Raw genomic sequence first — 24,944 nt, forward strand, 5'->3', positions numbered from 1 at the left:
GGAACCGTTCAATAGTCTTATAACTGCAGCTTCTCAGGGAAATGGGATGTGGGAACAAAGACCAGCCTGGCCAACAATGCATGCTGGGTGGGAGTTCATCAGGAGAATTTGGGATTTGTCCTGGTTAAGGTGTAGCCCAGCAATGCCCTTGCCTTAACCTGATTACAGACCCAACTGCGCCAAGTCGCACATAATGAATAGATGCTTGGGTTAAGTGAAAAATACTGTCATTGGGTTCGGACCTCCATCCAGCAAGCAATCAATTGAAATTCGCATGATTAGCAATCGCATTTTAACTCTATTTAGTGCTCTAAACAAGTACCTACACTTGACAGCCCTGGAAATGCAAAATTGGAAAAAAATTACCTTCAAAAGATCATTTGGTTATTTTCATCCTGATTAGAACATAGAACATAGAAAAACTACAGCACAATTCAGGCCTTTCAGCCCACAAATCTGTGCCGAACATGTCCCTACCCTAGAAATTACTAGGCTTACCCATAGCCCTCTATTTTACTCAGCTCCATATACTTATCTAACAGTTTCTATCATATCTGCCTCCACCACCGTTTCCGGCAGCCCATTCCATGCACTCACCACTCTCTGAGTAAAAAACTTACCCCTGACATCTCCTCTATACCTACTCCCCAGCACCTTAAACCTATGTCCTCTTGTGGCCACCATTTCAGCCCTGGGGAAAAGCCTCTGACTATCTACCCTATCAATACCTCTCATCATCTTATACACCTCCATTAGGTCCCCCCTCATCCTCCGTCTCTCCAAGGAGAAAAGGCCGAGTTCCCTCAGCCTGCTTTCATAAGGCATGCTCCGCATTCCAGGCAGCATCCTTGTAAATCTCCTCTGCACCCTCTCTATGGCTTCCACATCCTTCCTGTAGTGAGGTGAACAGAACTGAGCACAATACTCCAAGTGGGGTCTGACCAGGGACCTATATAGCTGCAACAATACCTCTCAGCTCCTAAATTCAATTCCCCAATTGATGAAGGACAATACACCATATGCCTTCTTAACCACAGACTCAACCTACGCAGCCACTTTGAGCATCCTATGGACTCGGACCCCAAGATCCCTCTGATCCCCCACACTGCTAAGAGTCCTACCATTAATACTATATTCCGCCAACATACTTGACCTACCAAAATGAACCACTTCACACTTATCTGGGTTGAACTGCATCTGCCACTTCTCAGCCCAACTTTGCATCCTATCTATGTCCCTCTGTAACCTCTGACAGCCCTCCAAACTATCCACAACACCCCCAACCTTTGTGTCATCCACAAACGTACTAACCCACCCCTCCACTTCCTCATCCAGGTCGTTTATAAAAATAACAAAGAGCAAGGGTCCCAGTACAGACCTCTGAGGTACACTACTGGTCACCTACCTCCACTCAGAATACGACCCTTCAACAAAAACCCTTTGCCTTCTGTGGGCCAGCCAGTTCTGGATCCACACTGCGATGTCCCCTTTGATCCCATGTCTCCTCACCTTCTCCATAAGCCTCGCATGGGGTACCTTATCAAACGCCTTGCTGAAATCCATATACACTACATCTACTGCTCTCCCTTCATCGATGTGCTTAGTCACATCCTCAAAAAATTCAATCAGGCTCGTAAGGCAGGACCTGCCCTTGACAAAGCCATGCTGACTATTCCTAATCATATTATACCTCTCCAAATGGTCAGAAATCCTGCCTCTCAGGATCTTCTCCATCAGCTTACCAACCACTGAGGTAAGACTCACTGGTCCATAATTCCCTGGGCTATCTCTATTCCCCTTCTTAAATAAGGGAACAACATCTGCAACCTTCCAATCTTCCAGAATCTCTCCCGTCTCCATCGACGATGCAAAGATCATCGTCAGAGGCTCCACAATCTCCTCCCTCACCTCCCACAGCAACCTGGGGTACATCTCATCCGGTCCCAGCGACTTATCTAACTTGATGCTTTCCAAACGTTTCAGCACCACCTCTTTTCTAATATCTACATGCTCAAGCTTTTCAGGCCGCTGCAAGTCCCTACTACAATCCCCTAGATCTTTCTCCATAATGAATACTGACGTAAAGTATTCATTAAGTACCTCCGCTATTTCTTCCGGATCCATACACACTTTCCCACTGCTGCACTTGATAGGCCCTATCCTTTTGCATCTCATCCTCTTACTCTTCACATACTTGTAGAATGCCTTGGGGTTTTCCTTAATCCTGCCTGCCTTCTCCTGTCCCCTTCTGGCTCTCCTAATCTCTTTCTTAAGTTCCTTCCTTTTAGCCTTGTACTCTTCCAAATCTCTAACGTTACCTAGCTCTCTGTACCTTTTGTATGCTTTTCTTTTCCTTTTGACTAGATTTATTATAGCCTTCGTACACCACTGTTCCTGTATCCTCTCGTGTCTCCCCTGTCTCATCGGAACATGTCTATGCAGAACTCCACACAAATACCCCTTGAATATTTGCCACATATCTTCTGTACTTTTCCCAGAAAACATCTGTTCCCAATTTAATCTTCCAACTTCCTGCCTGAGAGCCTCATAATTCTCCTTACTCCAAGCAAACGCCTTTCTAGTCTGTCTGTTCCTATCTCTCTCCAGTGCTAATGTAAAGGAGATAGAATTATGATCACTATCACCAAAATGTTCACACTGAAAGATCTGTCAGCTGACCAGGTTCATTTCCCAATACCAAATCAAGCACAGCCTCTCCTCTTGTAGGTCTATCTACATATTGTGTCAAGAACCCTTCCTGAACACACCTAACAAACTCCACCCCATCTAAACCTCTCACTGTCTGGAGATGATTGTTGCATGTTTCCTGCAGACATCACAGCTTCTGCACCCTTACCTCCAGGAAGCAGGCCAGTGCCTTAAAGAGCTCTCTACATGGCAACCACAATAGCCCCTCTTCATGATTGCCCTCCAGTGCCATGGGTGACCCATACCTCTGCAACACATATGCTCATTATTCACCGAGAGATCACTCTTTATCTTTGCAATCCTCTACTTCCTCAGGAAGCTAAAGAAATGCGGCGTCCCCTTTGACCCTCACCAATCTTTATAGATGCACCATAGAAAGCATCCTATACAGACGCATCATGGCTTGGTATTCAACTGCTCCGCCCGAGACCGCAAGAAACAGCAGAGTTGTGGGCACAGCTCAGCACATCACGTAAACCAGCCTCCCCTCCATGGACTCTTGTCTGCACTTCTCACTGCCACAGTAAAACATCAAACATAATCAAAGACCCCACCCACCTCAGACATTCTCTCTTCTCCTCCCTCCCATCAGGCAGAAGATATAAAAGCCTGAAAGCACGTGCCACCAGGCTCAAGGACAGCTTCTATCCAGCTGTTATAAGACTATTGAATGTTCTCCTAGTATGATAAAATGGATTCTTGACCTCACAATCTACCTCATTATGACCTTGCACCTTATTCTCTGCCTGCACTGCACTTTCCCTGTAGCTGTAGCACTTTATTCTGCATTCTGTTATTGTTTTCCCTTGTACTACCTCAGTGCACTGATGTGATGAAATGATCTGTATGGATGCCATGCAAAACAAAGTTTTTCACTCTATCTCAATACATGTGACAATGACAAACCAATTCACAATTTAATTTACCAATACATGTAAATCAAAATAGAAAATCAAAACCCAAATGGCTCGCTTACCCTGGATCCTATGTGGTCTGATCTTCCCAACCAGCCTATCATGCAGGATCTTGTCAAAGGCCTCATTAAAGTCAATGTAGATAATGTCTACCGCCAAACCTTTGCCAATACTCTTCAAAAAACTCAAACTTGTGAGACATGATTTCCAACACAAAGCCATGCCGACTATCCCTAATCAGACCTTACCATTCCCATTGCAAATAAACCTTGTCTCTCAGAATCATTTCCAATAACTTTCCCACCACTGATGTCAGGCTCACTCGCCTGCAGTTTCCTGACCTTGTAGTTTTCAGCACTTTCACTGGTTTTGGGTTTGTTAACAGGAGAAACCAAGGACAGAGCTGACAAGAAAATGGAAATAAAATAACTCTGCAGATGCTGGAAATCTGAAATAAAAATAGAAACTGCTGGAAATACTCAGCATCTGTAGAGAAAGAAACAATCAGCATTTCAGTTCAAAGACCCTTCTTCAGAACTGTGCAGTGCATGACATTGTAGGTCTGTGAAATCAGCAATGATGTGACAAGTGGGTACAGCACTGAAAACTCAGGCAGATAATGAAGCAGTAACACATCAACATACAGTTTGGATCCTCCTGTTCATGCCTCAGGCTGACCTGATGCTCTCTTCCTTGCTGTGAGTAATAAATGCAAGTAGTAGCTTGCACATTATGCTCCAATTTCTGTTGGTTGTTCGCAGCTAAGTATCGCACACACTGATGAAGCCATAACATGTGTGAACAATGCCAGCAATATGTTCTATATGTTCAAACCATGCTTAGGTGAATCGTGCCTGGATCTGCCAACTTCCCAGGCAACAAGACTGCCACTGGGAAGTCACTTCACATTACAACATGTGCCAAATGGCTGTTATGAATGATTTGCATGTAAATCAGGTGCAGGTGGGCCCAAATTCTCAGCTAAAGGATCTTATAACACTGAGAGAAGCCATTCTGTATAATGTGCCTGTGATGACTATTCAGAAGAGCCCAATCCATTTAGCTTTTCCAACCCAAAGTGCTGCAAATTACTCCCTGTAAGTACACCCAGCTGCCGATTAAGAATTCTCATGGAATCTATTCAGCCAACGTGCTGTAGCTTTTAACAGACCTCCATGTGAAGATATTTCTCCTCATTTCCCCTTTGTCCAATTACATGAAAGTGGTTGCCCCCAGTGACCAACCCATTTGCGGAGCAAACAGCTTCTTTCCACTGGAACTGTAAAACTCTTCATAACCTTGGACAAATGGAAGGCCACAGGAGAGTATGGACTGTGAAAGAAAAATAATTTGGTAAATGTTTTTCTCTTGGCCTTAATAAAAACCTGGATGCTTCATTTCCTTTGGAATAAATGGGTCCTTTTCAGACCTGATAGAGGTAACTAGTGGAGTACCACAGGGATCAGTTCTTAGCCTACAATTGTTCATTATTTACATTAATGATCCAGGGGCAGGAACAGTATGTAAGGTTTCCAAATTTGCCAATAATACAAAAGTAGGTGGATAAGAATATATGTGTGATTATAATACAGTGATTCTGCAGCGGGTTATAGATAGAGTCATAGAGTAATGCAGTACAGAAGCAGTCTATTTGGCCCATCTCATCCATGCTGTCCAAGCTAGTCCCATTTGCCTGCATTTGGCCCTTATCCCTCTAAACGTTTTCTATCCATGTACCTGGCTAAATGTCTTTTGGTGGGTTGGGTATTGTTGGAGGAGTTGGGTATTGTTATTGTGCCCACCTCTACAGCTACCTCTGGCAGCTCGTTTCATATACCATTCACCCTTTGTGTGATAAAGTTGCCCGTCAGGTCCCTTTTAAATTTGTCCCTTTTCACCTTAAATCTAAGCCCTCTAAGTTTAGACTCCCCTCCCCTTGGAAAAAGTTTGTGACCATTCCCCTTTTCGACGCCCCTCATGATCTTATATATCTCCATAAGGTCACTCCTCAACCTCCAATGTTCCAGGGGAAAAAGTCCCAGCCTATCCAGTCTCTCCTTATATCTCAAGTTGTTCAGTTCTGGTACCATCCTCATGAATCCTTTCTGACCCCTTTCCAGCTCACTGACATCATTACTGAGGTGAAAATACTGGCAAATGGAGTTCAAAGAGAAATCAAAAGGCAAATTATTATCTAAATGGAGAGAGGCTGCAAGTGAAGTACAGAGGGATCTAGGTTTTCTAGAGTATGAATCACAAAATTTTGGTAGGCAGGTACAGCTATAAAGAAGGCAAGCAACACTTTGGCCTTTGTTGCAAGGGGTCGAAGTTTAAAAATAGGGAGGTTTTGTTACAATTGTATAGGGTGTTGGTGAGACCTCACCCAGAATACTGCATATAGTTTTGGTTCCCTTACATAAAAATAGATATAATAACGTAGGAAAGAGTACAAAGGACATTCACTAGGCTAATTCCTGGGATGAGATGGTTGTCCTACTAAGAGAGACTAAATAGTATTCCTTGGAGTTTCGAAGAATGTGGGGTGACCTTATTCAAACATATGAGATCCTAAGTGGCCTTGACAAAGTGGATATAAGAGAGACTGCAGATGCTGGAAATCTGGAGCAACGCACAAAAAGATGGAGGAACTCAGCGGGTCAGGCAGCATCTATGGAGGGAAATAGACGGTTGACATTTTGGGTCATCAGGACTGGGAAGAAAGAGGGGAGATAACCAGTATAAAAAGGTGTGGAGGGAAGGGGAAGAACAAGATCTGGCAAGTGATAGGTGGATCCAGGTGAGAGGGGGGCGATTGGCAAATGGGAAAGGGGGAGAATGGGAATAATGTAAGAAGCTGGGAGGTGATAGGTAGAAGTGTCAAAGTGACCATCTGGTTCATCCCTTTGTGTGTTGACAGAGTAGATGCCGGGATGTGTTCACAAGTGGGTGAGTCTCAAACAAGGGGACATAAGGGGCTGATTTTTTAAATTGTGGATCAGAGAAATCTCTTCACACAGAAGATGGTGAATCTGTGGAATGCTCTACCTCAGTGGATAGTGAAAGCTGGATCATCAGAAGTATTTGAAATGGAGGTGGATAAATATTTGATCAATTGAGGATTAGAGGAGTATGGAGAAATGGCACAGAAGAGGAGCTGAGGCCAGCACAGATCAACCATGATCATATTAAATGGTGGGACAGGCTTAAAGGGCCTGATGGCCTATTTCAGCTCCTATTTTCTTGTGTTCTTGGGCTCAATATTTCAAGTTTGTGATAGGTATTGTTAACACATTGTTGTCAGGAGGTATGGATTAAAGATGATGAGATGAAAGCAAAACACAAATAAATTTACTTAACTTCATTCAAGATGTGCCAAGCATTTTACAAGGAATGGAATAAGTTGTTAGGTGAAGGTGCAGTATTTCCAGAGATACGGACAAAAATGGGGAAGTTATGGAAAACCTTCACCAACCACAGTGAAACCACATAGCAACCACACTGAAATGCTTCACCAGCCACCCTTAGAGTACTGAAATCACAGAAAAATCTGTTGATGCAGGAAATCTGAAGTAAAAACAGAAAATGCTAGAAATACTCAACAGGTCAGGCAGCATCTATCGAGAGAGAAAAAGCCTCAATGTTTCAGGTGAGTGGTCTCCTCAAACTTTCTCTCTGCAGTGATGATGCCTAAACTGCTGTTCTTTTCCAATTTGTTCTGTTTAATCCTTGACGGTAGCCTACAGTTCTGGACACATGTTGTAGAAAGGATGTTGAGACACTCGATGATGGTGCAGAGAAGATTTAAAGGGGTGATACTGGAAAAGTGAGGACATACATATCCTCACAAAAAAGAAGGGTGACACACAATCTAATAGAGATCATTAAAACTGTTTTGATGGAATGGATGTAGATGATCTTCCCAATTGTAGGCAGAGCACAAATGGAGGTCATCAATATAAGATAGTGACCAATAAATCCAATAAGAAATTTATAAGAAACTTTGTTATCTAATGGGTGGTGAGACTATCAAAATTACTACCACTGGAAATACAGTAAAACTCCCATTACCTGCTATCCAACCATTCGGAAGTCCTGATGGTTCAGTATCTGGCTCTCCATGTGATTGAACATAGTACAGCACAAGAACAGGCCCTTCGGCCCATGATGTCTGTGCCAATTGTAATGTCCATTTAAACAGCACGTCTGCCTGCACATAGTCTATAATCCCTCCATTCCCAGTCTGTTCTTGTGCCTGTCTAAATGCCTCTTAACATTGCTGTTTTATCTACTTTCACCACTTCCCCTGGCAGCATGTTCCAGGCACCGACTGCTCTCTGCATAGAAAATGATGTTTGACACACTCCCTGTCCACTTACCGGGGCCCTGGTTCCCAGACTCCCTTTAAACCCACCTCATTCTGTTTCCTGCACTTCCCTGAAACTTACCTTGTCTTGTTTCCCTTTCTGCCCCTGTCTCAGCACTCCCCCTCTCCTCTTTATACTGGCTATCTCGCCTCTCCTTTCTTAATCCTGATGCAGGATTTTGACCTGAAACATCAACAATACCTCATCCCCCCCCCCCCCCCCCCCCAACAGATGCTGCTCAAACCGCTGAGTTCCTCCATCAGATTGTTTTAGATTTAGATTTAGATATCTTTATTAGTCACATGTACATCAAAACACACAGTGAAATACATCTTTTGCATAGAGTGTTCTGGGAGCAGCCCGCAAGTGTCGCCACACTTCCAACACCAACATAACATGCCACAACTTCCTATCCCGAACATCTTTGGAATGTGGGAGGAAACCGGAGCACCCAGAGGAAACCCACGCAGACGTGGGGACAACTTACAAACTTCTTACAGACAGTGGCCGGAATTGAACCTGAGTCACTGGCGCTGTAATAACGTTATGCTAACTGCAACACCACCGTGTCAGATTCCAGCATCTTGTGTCTGCCTTTAAACTTACTGAAGCTTTGCTTTCTGTGCTCCCTTTAAACTTACCTGGTTCATTGAAATGTTACTGTGAAACATCGAAAAATAAATAAACTAGAAACATGCTGTTTTAACAAAATAGCATCCAATAGTCCAGAAAATCTGCCACCCTGGCACGACCAGAGTCCTGAACATGCCGGATGAACAGAGTTTTGCTGCAGTTGAAACAAGTGATATTGATTTGTTTAAAGTGAAGTGAACATGGGTAGGGAAAAGGAAAACAAATTTAAGATGATGGATTTAAATGAGGAAAGATAGGCCAAGGCTTGAGTGAAGCATGAACACCGGTAATTGGTTTATTATCGTCACATGTACTGAGATACAGTGAAAAGCTTTTGTTTGCATGCTGTCCAGGCAGATCATTCCTAACATAAGTAAATTGAGGTACTACAAAAGGAAAACAATAACAGAATGCAGAATATAGTGTTACCGTTACAGAGAAAGTGCAGTGCAGGTAGACAATAAGGTGCAAGGGTCACAATGAGGTAGATTGAGAGAACAAGAGTTCATCTTTATCGTACAAGAGATCTGTTCAGGACTCTTATAACAGTGGGATAGAAGCTGTCCTTGAGCCTGGTGGTGCGTGTTTTCCAGCTTTTGTATTTTCTGCCCGATGGGAGGGGGGAGAAGAGAGAATGACCGGGGTGGGAGGGGTCTTTGATTATGTTGGCTGCTTTCCTGAGACGGTATGAATTGGCCAGGCTGAATCGCCTATTTCTGTGCTGTAACTCCTTTGTATCCCATACAATTTTTTTAAAAAGTCATAGAACTATATCACATAGGAGACCAGATAATTCATTGGATCCTCTCTGGCTCTTAGAAAGAGCTATCCAATTAGACTTATTCACTTCTGCTCTCACCATGGCTCTGCAAACTTCCCCCTTTCAAGTACTTATCCAATTCCCTTTTGAACATCGCTATTAAATCTTCTTCCACTTCCTTTTCAGGCAGCACATTCTAGATCATAACATCTTGCTGACTTTAAAATAAAATTCTCCTCCCCACACCCCCGGCTTTTTTTTTCTGCCAATTATTTTAAATACATGTCTTCTGAGGAACCAGCCCTGTTGCTGGCGGAAATACTGATGATCAAATAGTTTGAATCAAGGTCATAGTTAGAATAATGTGTGTGGTTTTAAAAACCCCATTATTGAAAGGATATTGAAGTCAGAGAGAGCTTACATCGTTAATTCACCATAATGTCAAAGAAAGATGTGAAACTTACATGACCACAACCATTTCTATTCAAGGATGAGAAGATATTTCACATCTTCCTTCAGTTGGAAAGAGGCAATACAGAAAGGTTTTCTCACTAAATAGAGAGTCAATGATGTACGGTCATCAGCTTGAAGTCGTCACTGAAAGAAAGGAGAGCAAAGAAGAAGAATTTCTTTACACGGGAGCCTTGAATACTCTGTGGGAAGACAATGATATATTTTAGGGACAGTTGGACAAACATTTGAAACTGGAGAAGATACAGATCAACAAGATCAGATTTGAATTGCTCTAGCAAGGAGTCGGCAAGGCCAAAGGCTACCTTACCTGCCGTAAAATGCTCTGGACTGTTGGGGCTACTTGGAATTGTTGAGTTCAGTCGTACAGAGCGATGGAGGTCCATTGTTCATCACCCAGGTACAGGTGTAATTGTGCAGCATAGGATGTGTAAATTAGTCCTGTTCCTTGTTAATCATTGAGGGGAATGTTTCAAGTCAATGATTATGATGATCATTCACCTGAACAGTTAACTGTGTTTCTCTCTTCACAGATGCTGCCTGGTCTGCTGGTTATTTCCAGCACAACCTGCATTAATTTCAGATTTCCAGTATCTGTAGGTTAGTTGTTATTTCTAGATCAGATTATTGTTCCTGATTTTAGATGCTGAGAGTGTTTGTGGTGTCTGCAATTATTCAATGGAATAAATTCATGATTTACAGTTGAGATTTATTGGTACAGTGTCAGATATCACCATCCGTGTAGAACCTCACCAGATACTGGAGGAGGTATATGATTTGTTAACTTTAGATTTAATCTCATCAAAAGAGCAGCAAATACAAACCTGTGCCAATGATAAGACTTGGTTGTGGGATTTTAGTCGAACTGTGATTTGGATTGGAAAACTGTTTGATAACTGGATACACTGACCAGCATCTTTTATAAATGATGGCTACTTTCCAATTATTTGTTACAAATATCACCCAAGTCCAAGAGATGTGAGTTGTCTAACACAGTGGTATTCAACCTTTCTCATGCTGCGCCCCCCCACAAAATGTCCTTGTTCTGGCGGACCCCCAAAGCCCACAAAATCAAACAATCAATAATCCATGCATACAACACTTAAATTACTGCACATAGGCCCTATTGAAATAGTGACTATTTCAATCACCGATAATTACCAGTGGTGTCTTTCAGTGTTCAGTTCAATGTGAAGGTTGTGCCTGTTTTGCACTGCAGAGTTTGTCCAAACGTGGTGCCATGTGTGACAAACATACACATATGTCATCCTCAATATTCAGTCTTGATCTGTATTTGGTTTTCATGGCAGTGACTGCAGAAAGTGCTATTTCGCACAAGTAAGTGGTTGCAAATGGTGACAGAACATTGACGGCTTTGCCAGACAGCAGTGGATACTCCTGGGAACATGCTATCCAGAACGACAACAGTGAACTGCAAGCACAAAGTCCTGTCAGATGACAGTTCAGCCAATTTTTCTTGTTCACATCCAGTTAAATCAGTAAGCATGCATTAAAACAGATTTCAAATCCAATCAAACATGCTCATGTTATTGTTGCCGAAATACTCATGGAAATAATGACACAGCTGTTGAATATGGTTCAAAATGGTGCTCGCAATGGCCTCTGCCTTGGTCTCGTTCACTGTCAGAAAGTCAGCCAGCAATGGAAACATATCATAGACACCTTGCTCTTATCTTCCCTTCCAGATACGGAGTTTTTTCTGGAAGGCATTGATTTTGTCATGCGTTTTCAGAACATTTGAGCCAGCTCCTTGCAATGATAGATTTAAGCTGTTCAAGATGTTGAAAATATCTGCAAAATAAGCTAATCTGGAAACCCACGTCTCATCTGTCAAGAACTGTGCCAATGATCCGTTACGCTCATTTAGAAAAATGAGCAGTTCATCTCACACTTCATATACACGTTGCACAACGTGGCCTCGTGACAGCCATCTGACTTCTGTATGCAGCAACAAATGCTTATGCTCGGCTTCCATTTCATGGCATATGTTTTCAAACAAACGATGATTGAGTGGCCTGGCTTTGATAAAGTTAACAATTTTAATGCACGTGGAAAACACATCCGCAAGATTTTCATCCATATCCTTTGCAGCCAAAGCCTCACGGTGAATCATGCAGTGGGTTGTTGCTGCATGTGGGGCTACTTCTTTCACTCGTGCAACTAGACCCAACTTCCGTCCCGTCATTGTGGCAGCACCATCTGTGCATACTCCAATACACTGTGTCCATGCCAATGCCGATTGTACAAAAAATGTGTCAAGCACACGGTAAAGTTCTTCACCGGTTGTACGCCCTGGGAGCGCCTTGCAAAACAAAAAGTCTTCCAAAGCCTCTCCTTCCCAGCAATATCGAACGTAAACCAACAACTGCACAGCACTGGCAACATCAGTACTTTCATCGAGCTGAATCGCAAATCTGACTTGCTGAAGACGTGCTATCAGCTGGCTCTGTATATCTTCCGCCATGTCGCCAATTCTTCTGCTTACTGTTTTATCAGACAGTGGAATGGCTTTCAGTTTTTGACTGGATTCTTTTCCCAGTACAACTTCGCACATATCTACTGCTGCAGTCAGTATAAGCTCTTCTCCAATTGTGTGAGGCTTTCTGGAACGTGCTATTCGTAATGCTACCAAATATGATGCATGAAGAGCCTTCTCACGTACAGTGGCGCAGGCTGTCATTTTGCCTTTCTGCTTGAGGTACAGTTCCTTTTGCCACTCAAAATATTCCTTTGGCTTACTGGCAATACCTGGATGCACTGATGTTAAATGGCGCTTCAATTTCACTGGTTTCATTGTATCGTTGGACGGTGTTTGCAAACACATAACACAGAGAGGTTGGTCTGCATTTGTCCCCACTGCGATGAAGCCATATGAAATGTATTCTGGATCGTACTTGCATTGTTTTCTCTTTCGGTCACCCTTATCCCCTTCGTCATCAGAATCTTCCAGTTTCTGGTCAGCTTTTCTCTTCAGAAATTTCTCCACACTCAGCAATACACGCTGGACAGTTTAATTACTATTACTGACAAACAAAATTATCAAAACTAATCTAAAATTTACACGCTTGTGCACTTTTCGTTTAACAGTGACGTCACTGTGGCGTAAATGCACGGTAAGTAAGCAATATTATTAAGGCACACCAACAACGTCACTCAGTCTTGCTAACACTACAGTGCACAACAGAATAGTAGTGAGTAGTGAACACTACTGACTACTCTGACTACACAAATCGAATATTAAGTGGCAGCTTACCAGAAGGGAACACCGTCTAAGTCTTTAAGATTGTCGCCTATAACAGATAGAATAGATATGGCTGATTTTCTGAATAGTGGAAAACTGGAGCAAGTAAGTAAGCTACGTCTTTGTAACAGGTCACTTTTCCATTTTTTTTCTTGGCTTGCTTGTGGACCCCCTGGCGACCCACCGTGGACCCCCAGGGGCCCACGGACCAGAGGTCCGTGGTCTAACCTCTGGTCTAACAGACTGTTAGAAGATCAAAAAAAGAAATTGGGAAGTGGAATCGAGTATTTAGCAACAGAAGCAGAGACAAAGACAGAGGAGAATATGTCAATCCGGAATGCACTGCCTGACAATGGGATGGAAATGATTCAGTTGTCACTTTTAAAAGAGAATTCAATTAATTATAGAATGGAATGGGGTGAATAATGTACTGGTTAAGTTACTGGACGAGTTATTGGACCAGTGTTCTGAACTATTGATCCAGAGACATGAGTATGAATCCCACAATGATATCTGGGGAATTTATTTATAAGTAATTAGAAGGAATTCAGATTTTTTTTCAAGGAAAAGCTAGTTTCAATAATGACATCCATAAAACTACCAGGCAGGCATGGTAGTGTAGCAGTTAGTGTATTGCGATTACAACGCCAGCGACCTGGGTTCAATTCCGGGGCGTAGGTTTCCTCCCACATTCCAAAGACGTACGGGTTAGGAAGTTGTGGGTGTGCTATGTTGGCGCTGGAAGCGTGGCGACACTTGCGGGCTGCACCCAGAACACTCTACGCAAAAGATATATTTCACTGTGTGTTTCAATGTACATGTGACTGATAAAGATATCTTATCTTACCTTGTTATAAAAATGCATGACATAATAAAATCATACAAGCCATTTGTTCCACTGAGTCTGCACCAACCCTCAAGCACACAGCTGGACTCATGCTAAACTAATCTTATTTTATTCTCCCCACATTTCCATCAACTCTCCCTGCTGACTCCACAACACATTCATGCACAGTGGTAAAATGTAGAGTGACCAATTAACCAACCAACCCACATGCCTTTGCCAGAGAAAGTAGTTGAGGCAGGTACAATGACAATGTTTAAAAAACATTTGGATAATTACATGGGATATGGGCCAAACACAGGCAGATGGGATTAGTTTAGCTGGGCACCTTGTTCAGGATGGACTCATACAAGCATGGAAACATGCCCTTTGGCCCAACTCGTCCATGCTGAACAAGGTGCCCACCATAAACTAATCCCATCTGCCCGCATTTGGCCCGTATCCCTCTCAACCTTTCCTATCCGTGTACTTATTACAAGACTCTATGTGAGGGGAAACTGGAGCACCTGGGGGAAACCTACGCAGTTACAGAGAGAATGTGCAAACTCCACACAGGCAGCGCCCATGGTCAGATTGAACCTGAGTCACTGGAGCTACAAGGTAACATCTCCACTAGTTGTGTTGCTCTTACCTATAATGGCATACATGATTCCAGACCCACAGCAATCTGAATAACTCTTAAATAGCCAAGCAATCCATTCAGGTCAAGGACATTTGCCATACATGCCCATGTTCTGTGAAATCTGACTGACTGATCCACTATGGGAGTGCTTGGGAGTGACGGCAGGGCTCAGCGAGAGGTTGGTGGTGTCGCAATTTGTCAATTTTGCCCATGAGATGACCCTGGAGGAAGCACTTGACCTTCACCTGGCACTTTGTAACAATAGAGACCCGGTCATGCTGGTGACATCACTGAGATGAAACACATGGTAAAACTAACTTAAAGGCAGGAGATTACAGCAAACTACAACCATGGGGGCAGATGGTTGGGGAATGGAATGTCGATGACTCCAGTAGTCTCCCAGGAAGGAACAAGAACCCAGGTAGAAATAAAGTTGCCAAACTCGAGTTCCCAATTTTTTTTTAATATGACATAGGAGGCCATTCAGCCCATCAAGTCTATGCCAGCTCTCAGAGCAATCCCATCAACCCAATTCCCCAATTATCTCTTAGTAACCTATTCTCTCTCACATGCTCATCAACTCCATCCAATTCCCCTACCACCCAAATACCCTAGGGGTAATTTAAAATGCCCAATTAACCTACCCACCTGCATATCTTTGGGATGTGGGAAGAAACTGGAGCACCTGGGGGGAGACCCATGCAGTCAGAGGGAGACAGTATAAACTCCACAATGACAGGACTGGAGGTCAGGATCAAACCCGGGTCACTGGAGGTTCCTATAGCCATGCAGAATGTTACCCAATGAGATTAATCCTGACAGTTAACAAAGCAAACTTTATAGCCAGAACCTCGAACATGATGATAATTATTGAAACCATTCCCAAAGCTACAAAACCAGAAGCATTACTTTGCTTAAATTCCCAATGGTCTTTCCTCCTCAGTTGCTTGAAGCCATATCCTGGATAAAAGTCCTCAACTCCTTAAGGCTACGGGATAATTCTGGAGAGTTTGCAACCCTACAGAGAAAGATCCAGTTTGGTGATCACCCTTTGTTGGATTAACCAGCCTCCCCTTCTTATCTCACTCCCTTTGTGAGTTATTTCATCTAAAACTTTGCTGCCCATGTCCTAACTTGCAACCAGTTGAATCCAGCAACATCCACCTAACCCAAAAATCTTCTTTAATTTTCTCGCTCTTATTTTCAATCCTTCCACTGTCTTCCTCCTGCCCATCTTCAAAATTTTGTTCAACATTCAGAGTTAACTGTGCCCTCTAATTCTGCTCTCTCACACATCCCCAACTTGAATTGCTGCATCATTGGTGGCCGTATCTTAAACTGTCGAGGCCCTAAGCTCTGGATTCACTCCTTAAATCTTAACCTTCCTCTGTTAAGCATTCAGTCAAACACACTTCTGGATAAGCTAAGATTCCTTTATTAGTCACGTGTACATCGAAACACACAGAGAAATACACCTTTTGCGTAGAGTGTTCTGGGGGCAGCCGCAAGTGTCGCCACGCTTCCGGTGCCAACATAGCATGCCCACAACTTCCTAACCCATATGTCTTTGGAATGTGGAAGGAAACCGGAGCACCCGGAGGAAACCCACGCAGACACAGGGAGAATGTACAAACTCCTTACAGACAGCAGCCGGAATTGAACCTGGGTCGCTAACGCTGTGATAGCGTTACGCTAACCGCTACACCACCGTGCTTGATCCATCCATGCTTGATAGCAATCTTGCAAAGTGCCTTGTGCTGTTTTACCATCTTAATAGTGCTGAAGTTGTACAAGGGACGATTCTACCACCAGGGGTCCCATTGAGGTATCAGCACATTCAGAGAAGATAGACTGTGAAAATGAGCAGGGACTCAATTGGCTTGTTCTACATCCATTAATTTCCACCAATGGCTTATCCCTCATCAACTAATTTCACCCACTTGCTCTTCCCATGCTTGTTAATTAGCCCCCACCCCCAGCTTGTCCTGCACATTAATATCCCCCATTGTGTTTTCCTACATCTATGAATTACTTCCCAGTAGCTTATTCTTTACCCTTTAATTCCTTCCAGTGGGCTTTCCTACACCCATTAATTTCTCCATCAGCTTCTCCTCTGCCCATTAATTTCCTCTCTTGGGCTGTCTGAGATGCATTAATTTCCCCTAGATAGGTGGTCATGTATCCATTACTTTTCCTGCAGGTTTGTCCAACATTGATTAATTCCCCCTGATGGATTATCTGACTCCAATTAACTTCCCCTCCCCACTTAGCTTGTTAGCCATCCTTTAATTTCCCCTCCAAGGGGTTATCCTGCTTTTGATAATTTTCCCTGCCTTGGCTGTAGAGTGGGCCTGAGGGGCTAAGCCTACCCTGGAGCTATCTGTCGAGCAGACTAGTGATCTCAATCTTTGTTGCAGGAAAGGGTGAACACGGGAAGCCATATCCACTGGCGGAGGAGGATCAGTCTGATTCCGTGTACAAGGAAAATGGCTTCAACATCTACGTCAGTAACAGCATCGCCTTGGACCGCTCTCTGCCGGACATCCGCCATCCAAAGTAAGTAAAAATGGGGAGGTTATTTGCCCCAATTGCTTCCCCTCAGGCTAATTTTCACTCATTGTTCAGAATACAAAAGAGTAAAGGCATGGTTATTAAGGAATTTAATATGACATACATTTGTACCAGAAAGCAAGTTAGTATTTCTTCATGAGAAACAAAGGACTACAGTTGCTGGAATCTGGATGAAAAACACAATGATGCTGGAGGAACTCAGCAGGCCAGGCAGCATCTGTGGAGAAAAACAGGCTTTTCTTCATGGATGCTACCTGGCCTGCTGTGTTCATCCAGCATCATAGTATTTCTTCACGTAAGCCTTTTACATCCTAGGGAACATGAGGATCGATTAGAACTTTGTGTTGAAGAAAAAAAAGTTGGCTTCCATTCTCATGAAGAATTTTTCCCCTTAATCCATTCATAGAGTGTGTGTAGGACTGGTATTACCTGACGTTACTATCCATGTCTTATTGCCCCTGAACTTAGAAGCCTGCTGGAACATTTCATTCAAGTTGAGTTTATGTGCAGTGAAAAACTTGCTTGCAGCGGCATTACTGGCACGTAGGTTAAATCCTTACTGTATTCATATGTAGGGTAGTGTGGGTAATCATAGAAGGTTTCTCTTTGTGAAGGATATCAGTGAACCAGGTGAAAGTTTGCAGCAATCTGATTGCATCAGGTCACCATCAGTTGCACAAGCCTTGTAATGTATTTAATTAACTGAATTTAAATTGTCCAGATGCTGCGTTGTGATTTGAACATGTCTCACATCTAGGCCTTTAACTTTACAGCCCATTAACTTAGCCACTAAGGTGCTAGTCTTCTAAAGTTCTGATGATGTCCACAGCTATTCCATGTGGAATTGGCTCCTTTACAGAATGTCCTCTCCAATGCCTGCAGTTCCATTATCAGAGGCTAAAGGATCTCTTGTCTGTCTACTGGTCTTTCTCCTTTCTCTGCAAGTGTCTGCATTCATTCTTCTTGTCAATTACATCCAAAAATACGAATTAGGAGGAGGTCACTTGCCCCTGGAGCCTGTTCTTCTGTTTAATAAGATTGCGGTTGATCAGATAGTAACCTCAATTCAGCATTCTCATCTGTGCCAGTGTTATTATGTAGTTATAATAAAGAACTACAGTTCCCAGTAGGCAATGCAAAGGGGTCACATGGGGGAACAGAAAGTGGCTGTAAAAAGAGAGGGAAAACGAGCAGTCTGTGGTTAGTTAATAAAATGTTCAGATGTTAAACCCGCTCAAAGTTTGTCTCTTGATGAAGAACAAATATAACAGTCCCCAGTAACCTCTCAGCCATTGGCTTATCGAGAATCTATCTATGTCTGCCTTAAAAATATTCAGTGACTCTGCTTCCACCACTCTTTACTAAAGTGAGTTCCAAAATTTCACCTCTGAGGAAATTTCTTCCTATTTTTGTTTTAAGTGCGTGACACCTTATTTTTATACAGTGATTCCTAGTTCAAGATACTCCAAGTTTAAAAAAAAATCCCCTCTGCATCCACATTGTAAACTCTTCTCAGGATCTTGTATGTTTCAGTCAAGTCCCCCTCGTGCTTCTAAATTCTAGTGGATACAAGTCTAGTCTGTCCTACTGTTCCTCACAAGACAATCCATTCATTCCAGGTATCAGATGGACATTCTTTCTCTGAACTGCTTCCAATGGAGGTTACATCCTTCCTTAAACAAGGAGACTGATACTGAACACAACACTCACCAATGTCCAATTTAACTGAAGTAGATCCTCCCAACATTTGCAATCAATTCCCTGTGCAATAAACAATAACATCCCTTTAGACTTGCTCTACCTACATACTAGCCATCTCAAATGAACAATAGGAGACCCAGATCCCTCTACAAATTAAAACTCTACAAACTATAACCATTTAGCAAATATTCTTTTTGTTTCCAGCCAAATTGAGTAATTTCACACTTCTCATTTGAAACACCATTTACTAATTCTTTGCCCACTCAGTTCAGCTATCAATATCCCTCTGTCTTCTTCACAACTCCCTTGCCTACCTATCTTTGTGTCACTAATTGATTTGCCTTTGCTGCATTCATCCAAGTCTTTTCTAGATATTTTGAGAATCTGTGGCCCCAGCACTGATCCCAACAGCACAGCCCTCATTACATCCAGAAAAATGTACCCATTTATGATTTGGAGTATTGTGTACAGTTTTGGTTTACCCTATTATAGGAAAGACATCATTAAACTGGAAAGAGTGGCAAGAAGGTTAATGAGGATGCTGCCAGGACTTGAGAGCCTGAGTTATAGGGGGAGGTTGGGCAGGCTAGGACTTTATTCCTTGGAATGAGGGAGATTGAGGGGTGATCTCATAGAAGTGTATAAAATCATGAGGGGTATAGATAGGGTGAACACACATAATCTTTTTCCCAGGGGAAGGGGAACTAAAAACTGGAGGGAACAGGTTTATGGTGAGAAGTGAAAGATTTAAAAGGGACCTGAGGGACAACTTCTCCAAACAGTGTAGAGCGTATGTGGAATGAGCTGCCAGAGGAAGTGGTTGAGGCAGGCATGGATGGGAGGGGTTTAGAGGGATGTGGCCAAGTGGGAGTAACTTGGTGGGCACCATACTTGGCATGGATGAGTTGGGCCAAAGGCCCAGTTTCCATGTTGTATCCGTAAATTTTTTTTCATGTTAACATTTACCATACCAAGATGTTACCTCCCTCACCATGAGTTTTTTTTTGCAGTACTGTGGCACCTTACACTCACTTTATCCACAGCATCTATTTCTTCTTCAAAGAACTACAGTAAATAGCTCAAACACCATATCCCTTTCACAAAACCCATGTTGACTTCACACAGTAGGATTAAAGTGCTTGCAGTTCATTTTTGCATGCACTAAGTCACTCCAGTTTCAGCTGAAACTTATTCTCATGTAGCTTAGCTTCACCTGAAGTTGACTGCAGCATCAGTGTCACATGAAACCTATTGGCCTGTTCTTTGCAGTATTAATGACAGTGAAACTGTTCACCTTCACAACTGACAACACCTCCTGAAGGATATACAGCACAGTCAAAAGCAGAAATCCAAAAGTTTGCTTCTGGTGAATTCCTTTTCTTCAGCAGAACCCTTTCCTAGTATAATCAAAGGAAATCCCTAAATTGATGGGAGCTTCAGCAGTTTAGAATTTACAAAGATATCCTGATCTTTATTGCATGAAGGCTGAAGGAATGCCATATCATGTACCAAGCAATAATTAGTGCTTAGCAAACTCCTGACCTGTTTTTAAAAAAAAACAATTCCATGCAGTATCATTTTTCCTCAAGTATCATCATTTTTACTTTTTAAACTAAGATATTTCAACTTTTAATTGTAAATTGGTAAATTGTAAATTGGCTTATTATTGCCACATGTTTTGAGGTACAATGAAAAATGTTGCTTTGCATGCCATCCATAGTGATTATTTCATCACATCGTTTTACTCATTATTTGAAGTTGCTCCAATATTTATTTTGAATTTTGTAAAATGTTTAAAATATTTATTTAAAATTATGGGTTTTTTGTTCATTTTGCATATGCAGCCTGCGTAAATTTGTCATTGTAATTGGCTGTTCAGCTACTTTGCTGACATCATTGTTCCTGGATGACAGCAGCCACTTTGAAGAGACTCAACACAATAGGGGAAGGTCATGTCACACAGACTGCTGGATCTTTGTGGGACCTTCAAGGTCAGCAGTGAACACAGACTTTATCACTGATCTCAAAACCAGGCTGGTCTAGCCTAACATTGTTTCATTGAAAGCATCTCCAGTGTCGTGGGAAACCCACCCCAACTTAAATTTGTGTTATGTATATTCTTGTGGGATGTTGACACCTATGGCAATACTAATGTTTATTGTCCATCCCTAATTAGCCCTGAACTGAGGAGATAGTTAACCATGTTAAGGGGGTGGGGATGTGGTCAGGGGTCACAAACAGCAGAGTGGGTAAGGATGGCAAATTTCCTTGCCTGAAGTGCATGAACAAATCAGTTAAGTCTTTGCAATATTTCTGTGCTTAACATTACTCTGAGATTTTTTTTTGAAGTTCATTCAGATTAGTTTGCTGTCATATGCACCAGGGTGTAACGAAATTCCTTTCTTTTTCTTTTTCAATCTTTTTATTAATTTGAAAATTAATACAGATTAATACATATAACATCGGTAATTGTACACGTAATACAAAGAGATCGGGAGGACAATCATGACACATAATCATAAAGAATAAAAAATATATTCTAGGCCCCACGGTTTCTTGGTAAATGAATATATTACAAAAAAAATCAAAAGGAGAAAGAAAAAGATTTATTATATTTTTAAAAAAACCCAAATTGGAAAAAAATTGTAAGTAATAAAATGAATAAACTAAAAATTTCAAAAGGGGGAAAAAAACTGGACTGATGTTTCTTGATGAACAAAGAGCATCATTATGTCGTCAACTCCTCTCCTCTAAGTTCAAAGACTATTGAAAATGGATCTATATCATATGAAAATATTGAATGAATGGACTCCAAACTTGCTCAAATTTAAGTGAAGAATCAACAGTGCCACTCCTAATTTTTTCTAAGTTTAAATATGATATAGTTTGAGAAAACCATTGAAAAGTAGTGGGGGGTATTGGATCCTTCCATTTAAACAAAATGGATCGCTTGGCCATTAATGTAACAAAGGCAATCATACGACAAGCAGCAGCAGATAAGTGGCCAGATTCCATCACTGGTAGCCCAAAAATTGCAGTGATTGGGTGAGGGTGTAAATCAATATTCAATACGGTTGAACTAATGTTAAAAATGTCCTTCCAATATTTTTCCAAAAGAGGACAGGATCAAAATCTGTGTGTCAGGGAAGCCACCTCCGAATTACATCTATCACATAGGATTTATATGGTGATAAAACCGGGCTAACTTGTCCTTTGACATATGGGTCCTGTGAACCACCTTAAATTGTATCAAAGAGTGTCTGGCACACATTGAAGATGTATTAACTAATTGAAGAATTTTCTTCCATGTGTCTGTGGGTAAAAGTATCTGGAGTTCTCTTTCCCATTCATTCTTAATTTTATCAAGTGTCTCTGGATGTATTTTCATAATTAGATCATAAATTATTGCTATCAAGCCCTGCTGATAGGGATTAAAGCCAAAAATATTTTCCATAATTTCAATTTTATATGGAGTCAGAAAAGAAGGCATAGTAACTTTTAAAAAAAATTTCTAATCTGTAAGTATTGAAATAAGTGTGATTTAGGCAAATTGTATGTATTAGACAACTGTTCAAAAGATAAAAAACAGTTATCAATGAATAGATCACAAAAACATGGTATTCCCTTCATTTTCCATAAAGAAAAAGCTAAGTCGATTCTGGATGGTTGAAAGAAAAAAATTAGATTGAATGGGGCTTGATAAGTTAAACTTATTCAATCCAAAGAATTTACGGAATTGAAACCATATTTGTATTGTATGTTTAACTATTGGGTTAGTCATATGTTTACTCAATTTAGTAAGTGTAAAAGGGAAACTAATGAAAATCCTTGCACTGTTTCATACTCAGGGTTCACCCATTTGGGACATTGAATTACATCTAAATCTTGTGCCCAAAAAATTAAATATCTGATATTAATTGCCCAGTCTAATCTAATCTAAGGTTAGGCAAAGCCATGCCACCATCCTTTTTTAATTTTTGTAAATATCCCTTATTTGACCTTGGGTTTTTATTCTGCCATATATATGAAAGAAATTTAGAATCAATAGTGTCAAAAAAAGATTTCGGGATGAAAGTTGGAATCGCCTGAAATAGATGTAGAAATTTTGGTAAAATATTCATCTTAGAAATTCCTTGTTTGCATATTTAGTTGATGCCTTAAGAAGGCAACATCCATCATCGATGACCCCACCATCTGGGCCATGCGATCTTCTTGCAGCTGCTATCAGAGAAGTCTGAAGTCCCACACCAGCAGGTTCAAGAACAGCTACTTCCCTCCAACCATTCGGTTCTTGAACTAACCTGCACAAGCCTAATCACTACCTCAGTATTTTAACACTCCAACCGCTTTGCACTACAACGGACTGTTTTGCTTTGTTCTAATTGTGTTCTTTCTTGTATAATTTTTGGATTCTCTGCACATTAATGTGCCTATCTTAAGAGCCTCTTAAATGCCTCTATCGTATCTGCCTCCACTACCAACCCAGGAACCTACTACTCTGTGTGTAAAGAAACTTGCCCCACACATCTCCTTTCAACTTGCCCTTTCTCACCTTCAATGCATGGCATCTCGTATTAGACATTTCTACCCTGGGGAAAAGGATACCGGCTGTCTACTCTATCTAAGCCTCTCATAAACTAATGAACTTCTATCAGGTCTCCCCTTAACCTCTACCTCCAGAAAAAAAATAACTCAAATTTGTCCAACCTCTCCTTGTAGCTCATGCCCTTGAATCCAGGCAACAGCCTGGTGAACCTCTCCTGCACCCTCTCCAGAGCCTCCATATCCTTCCTATAACAAGGCAACCAGAACTGAATGCAATACTCCAGATGCAGCCTAACCAGAGTTTTTTTTTAAAGCTGCGACTTAACTTCCAAACTCTTGAACTCAGTGCTTCGACAAATAAAGGCAAGCATGCCATATACCTTATTTACCACCCTGTCAACCTGTGCAGCCACTTTCAGGGTGCTATGGACTTGGTTGCACTGGTGGACTCTTCATGGAGTACAAAAGGGTAACTTGATCCTCCAAGGCCCTCTGGTTTTCAAAAGCTGGGACAGATGCCCTTGTGCCTGTGCCAGATTAAAGATGCTGCAAGCACAACAGTCCCCATCCAACCAACAGGAGGCAGAGGGTCTAGGAGAAGGGCAAGTAATTCTGTCCTATTATTTATATACATTTGTTTTGATGTTTTTCAATGACTTAGTGTGTTGATGTGTTCTCAATACATAATTTTAAAAAATGTTTTTAGTTGTAATCAGTTGTATAAAACATTGGTTTGTAGTATTGTGTACAGTTCTGGTTGCCACATTACAGGAAGGATGTGGAGGCTTTGGACAGGGTGCAGAGGAGGTTCTCCAGGATGTTGCCTGGATTAAAGAGGATTAGCTAGAAATAGACAACGGGCAAACTTGCATTGTTTTCTCTGGAGCCTCAGAGACTGAGAGGTGACCTGATGGAAGTATATACAGTATATTTAAAAAAGAATATAAGAAACACAGATGGAGTAGATAGTCTTTTTCCCAGGGTGGAAATGTCAAATACTAGCGGGCACAGCTTTAAGGTGAGAGGAGGAAAGTTAAAAGGAGATTTACGAGGCAAGTTTTGTATACAGAGTGGTGGATGCCTGGAATGTGGTGTCAGAGTAGACGCGGATATAACAGCAATGTTTAGAAGGCATTTAGACAGGCACAAAAACAGACAGGGAATGGATGGATATAGATCATGTGCAGGCGGATGTGTAGTTTAATTCAGTAATATGCTTGGTGTAGATGTGGTGTGCTGTACTGTTCTATGTTCTGGTTTTTAATGTGCCCTGAGTATTATTGAAAGTTTGAAACTGTCCACAGATATTCATTGAGGCACAGAGGCATTCAGCACAGAATGGGCCCTTTGGCCCACGATGTTGTGCCAAACTATATGAACACCTCCTCCATGATCAATTTAACCCTTCCTGCCTGCACAGCCCATAACCCTCCACTTTTCTTACTGCCATGTGCCTATCTAAGAGCCTTTTAAATGTCTTGATTGTATCAGCATCTACAACCACTCCCGACAGTGTTCCAGGCACCCACCATTTCCTGTGTGAACTAA

General features: G+C 41.8%; 1 protein-coding gene across 2 annotated transcripts in view; it reads left to right on the forward strand.

The window, feature by feature from the left end:
• Nucleotides 1-24,944, forward strand: part of galntl6 (polypeptide N-acetylgalactosaminyltransferase like 6) — a 1,051,879-nt gene that overhangs the window by 462,283 nt on the left and 564,652 nt on the right. For both annotated transcript variants that reach the window (XM_052019321.1, XM_052019322.1), the window contains exon 3: nucleotides 16,997-17,135. In XM_052019321.1, coding sequence (XP_051875281.1) covers nucleotides 16,997-17,135 — 139 coding nt within the window. The remainder of the gene's footprint in view (nucleotides 1-16,996; nucleotides 17,136-24,944) is intronic.

Source organism: Pristis pectinata, chromosome 7, assembly GCF_009764475.1.
Source record: "Pristis pectinata isolate sPriPec2 chromosome 7, sPriPec2.1.pri, whole genome shotgun sequence".
NCBI classification, from domain to species: Eukaryota; Metazoa; Chordata; class Chondrichthyes; order Rhinopristiformes; family Pristidae; genus Pristis; species Pristis pectinata.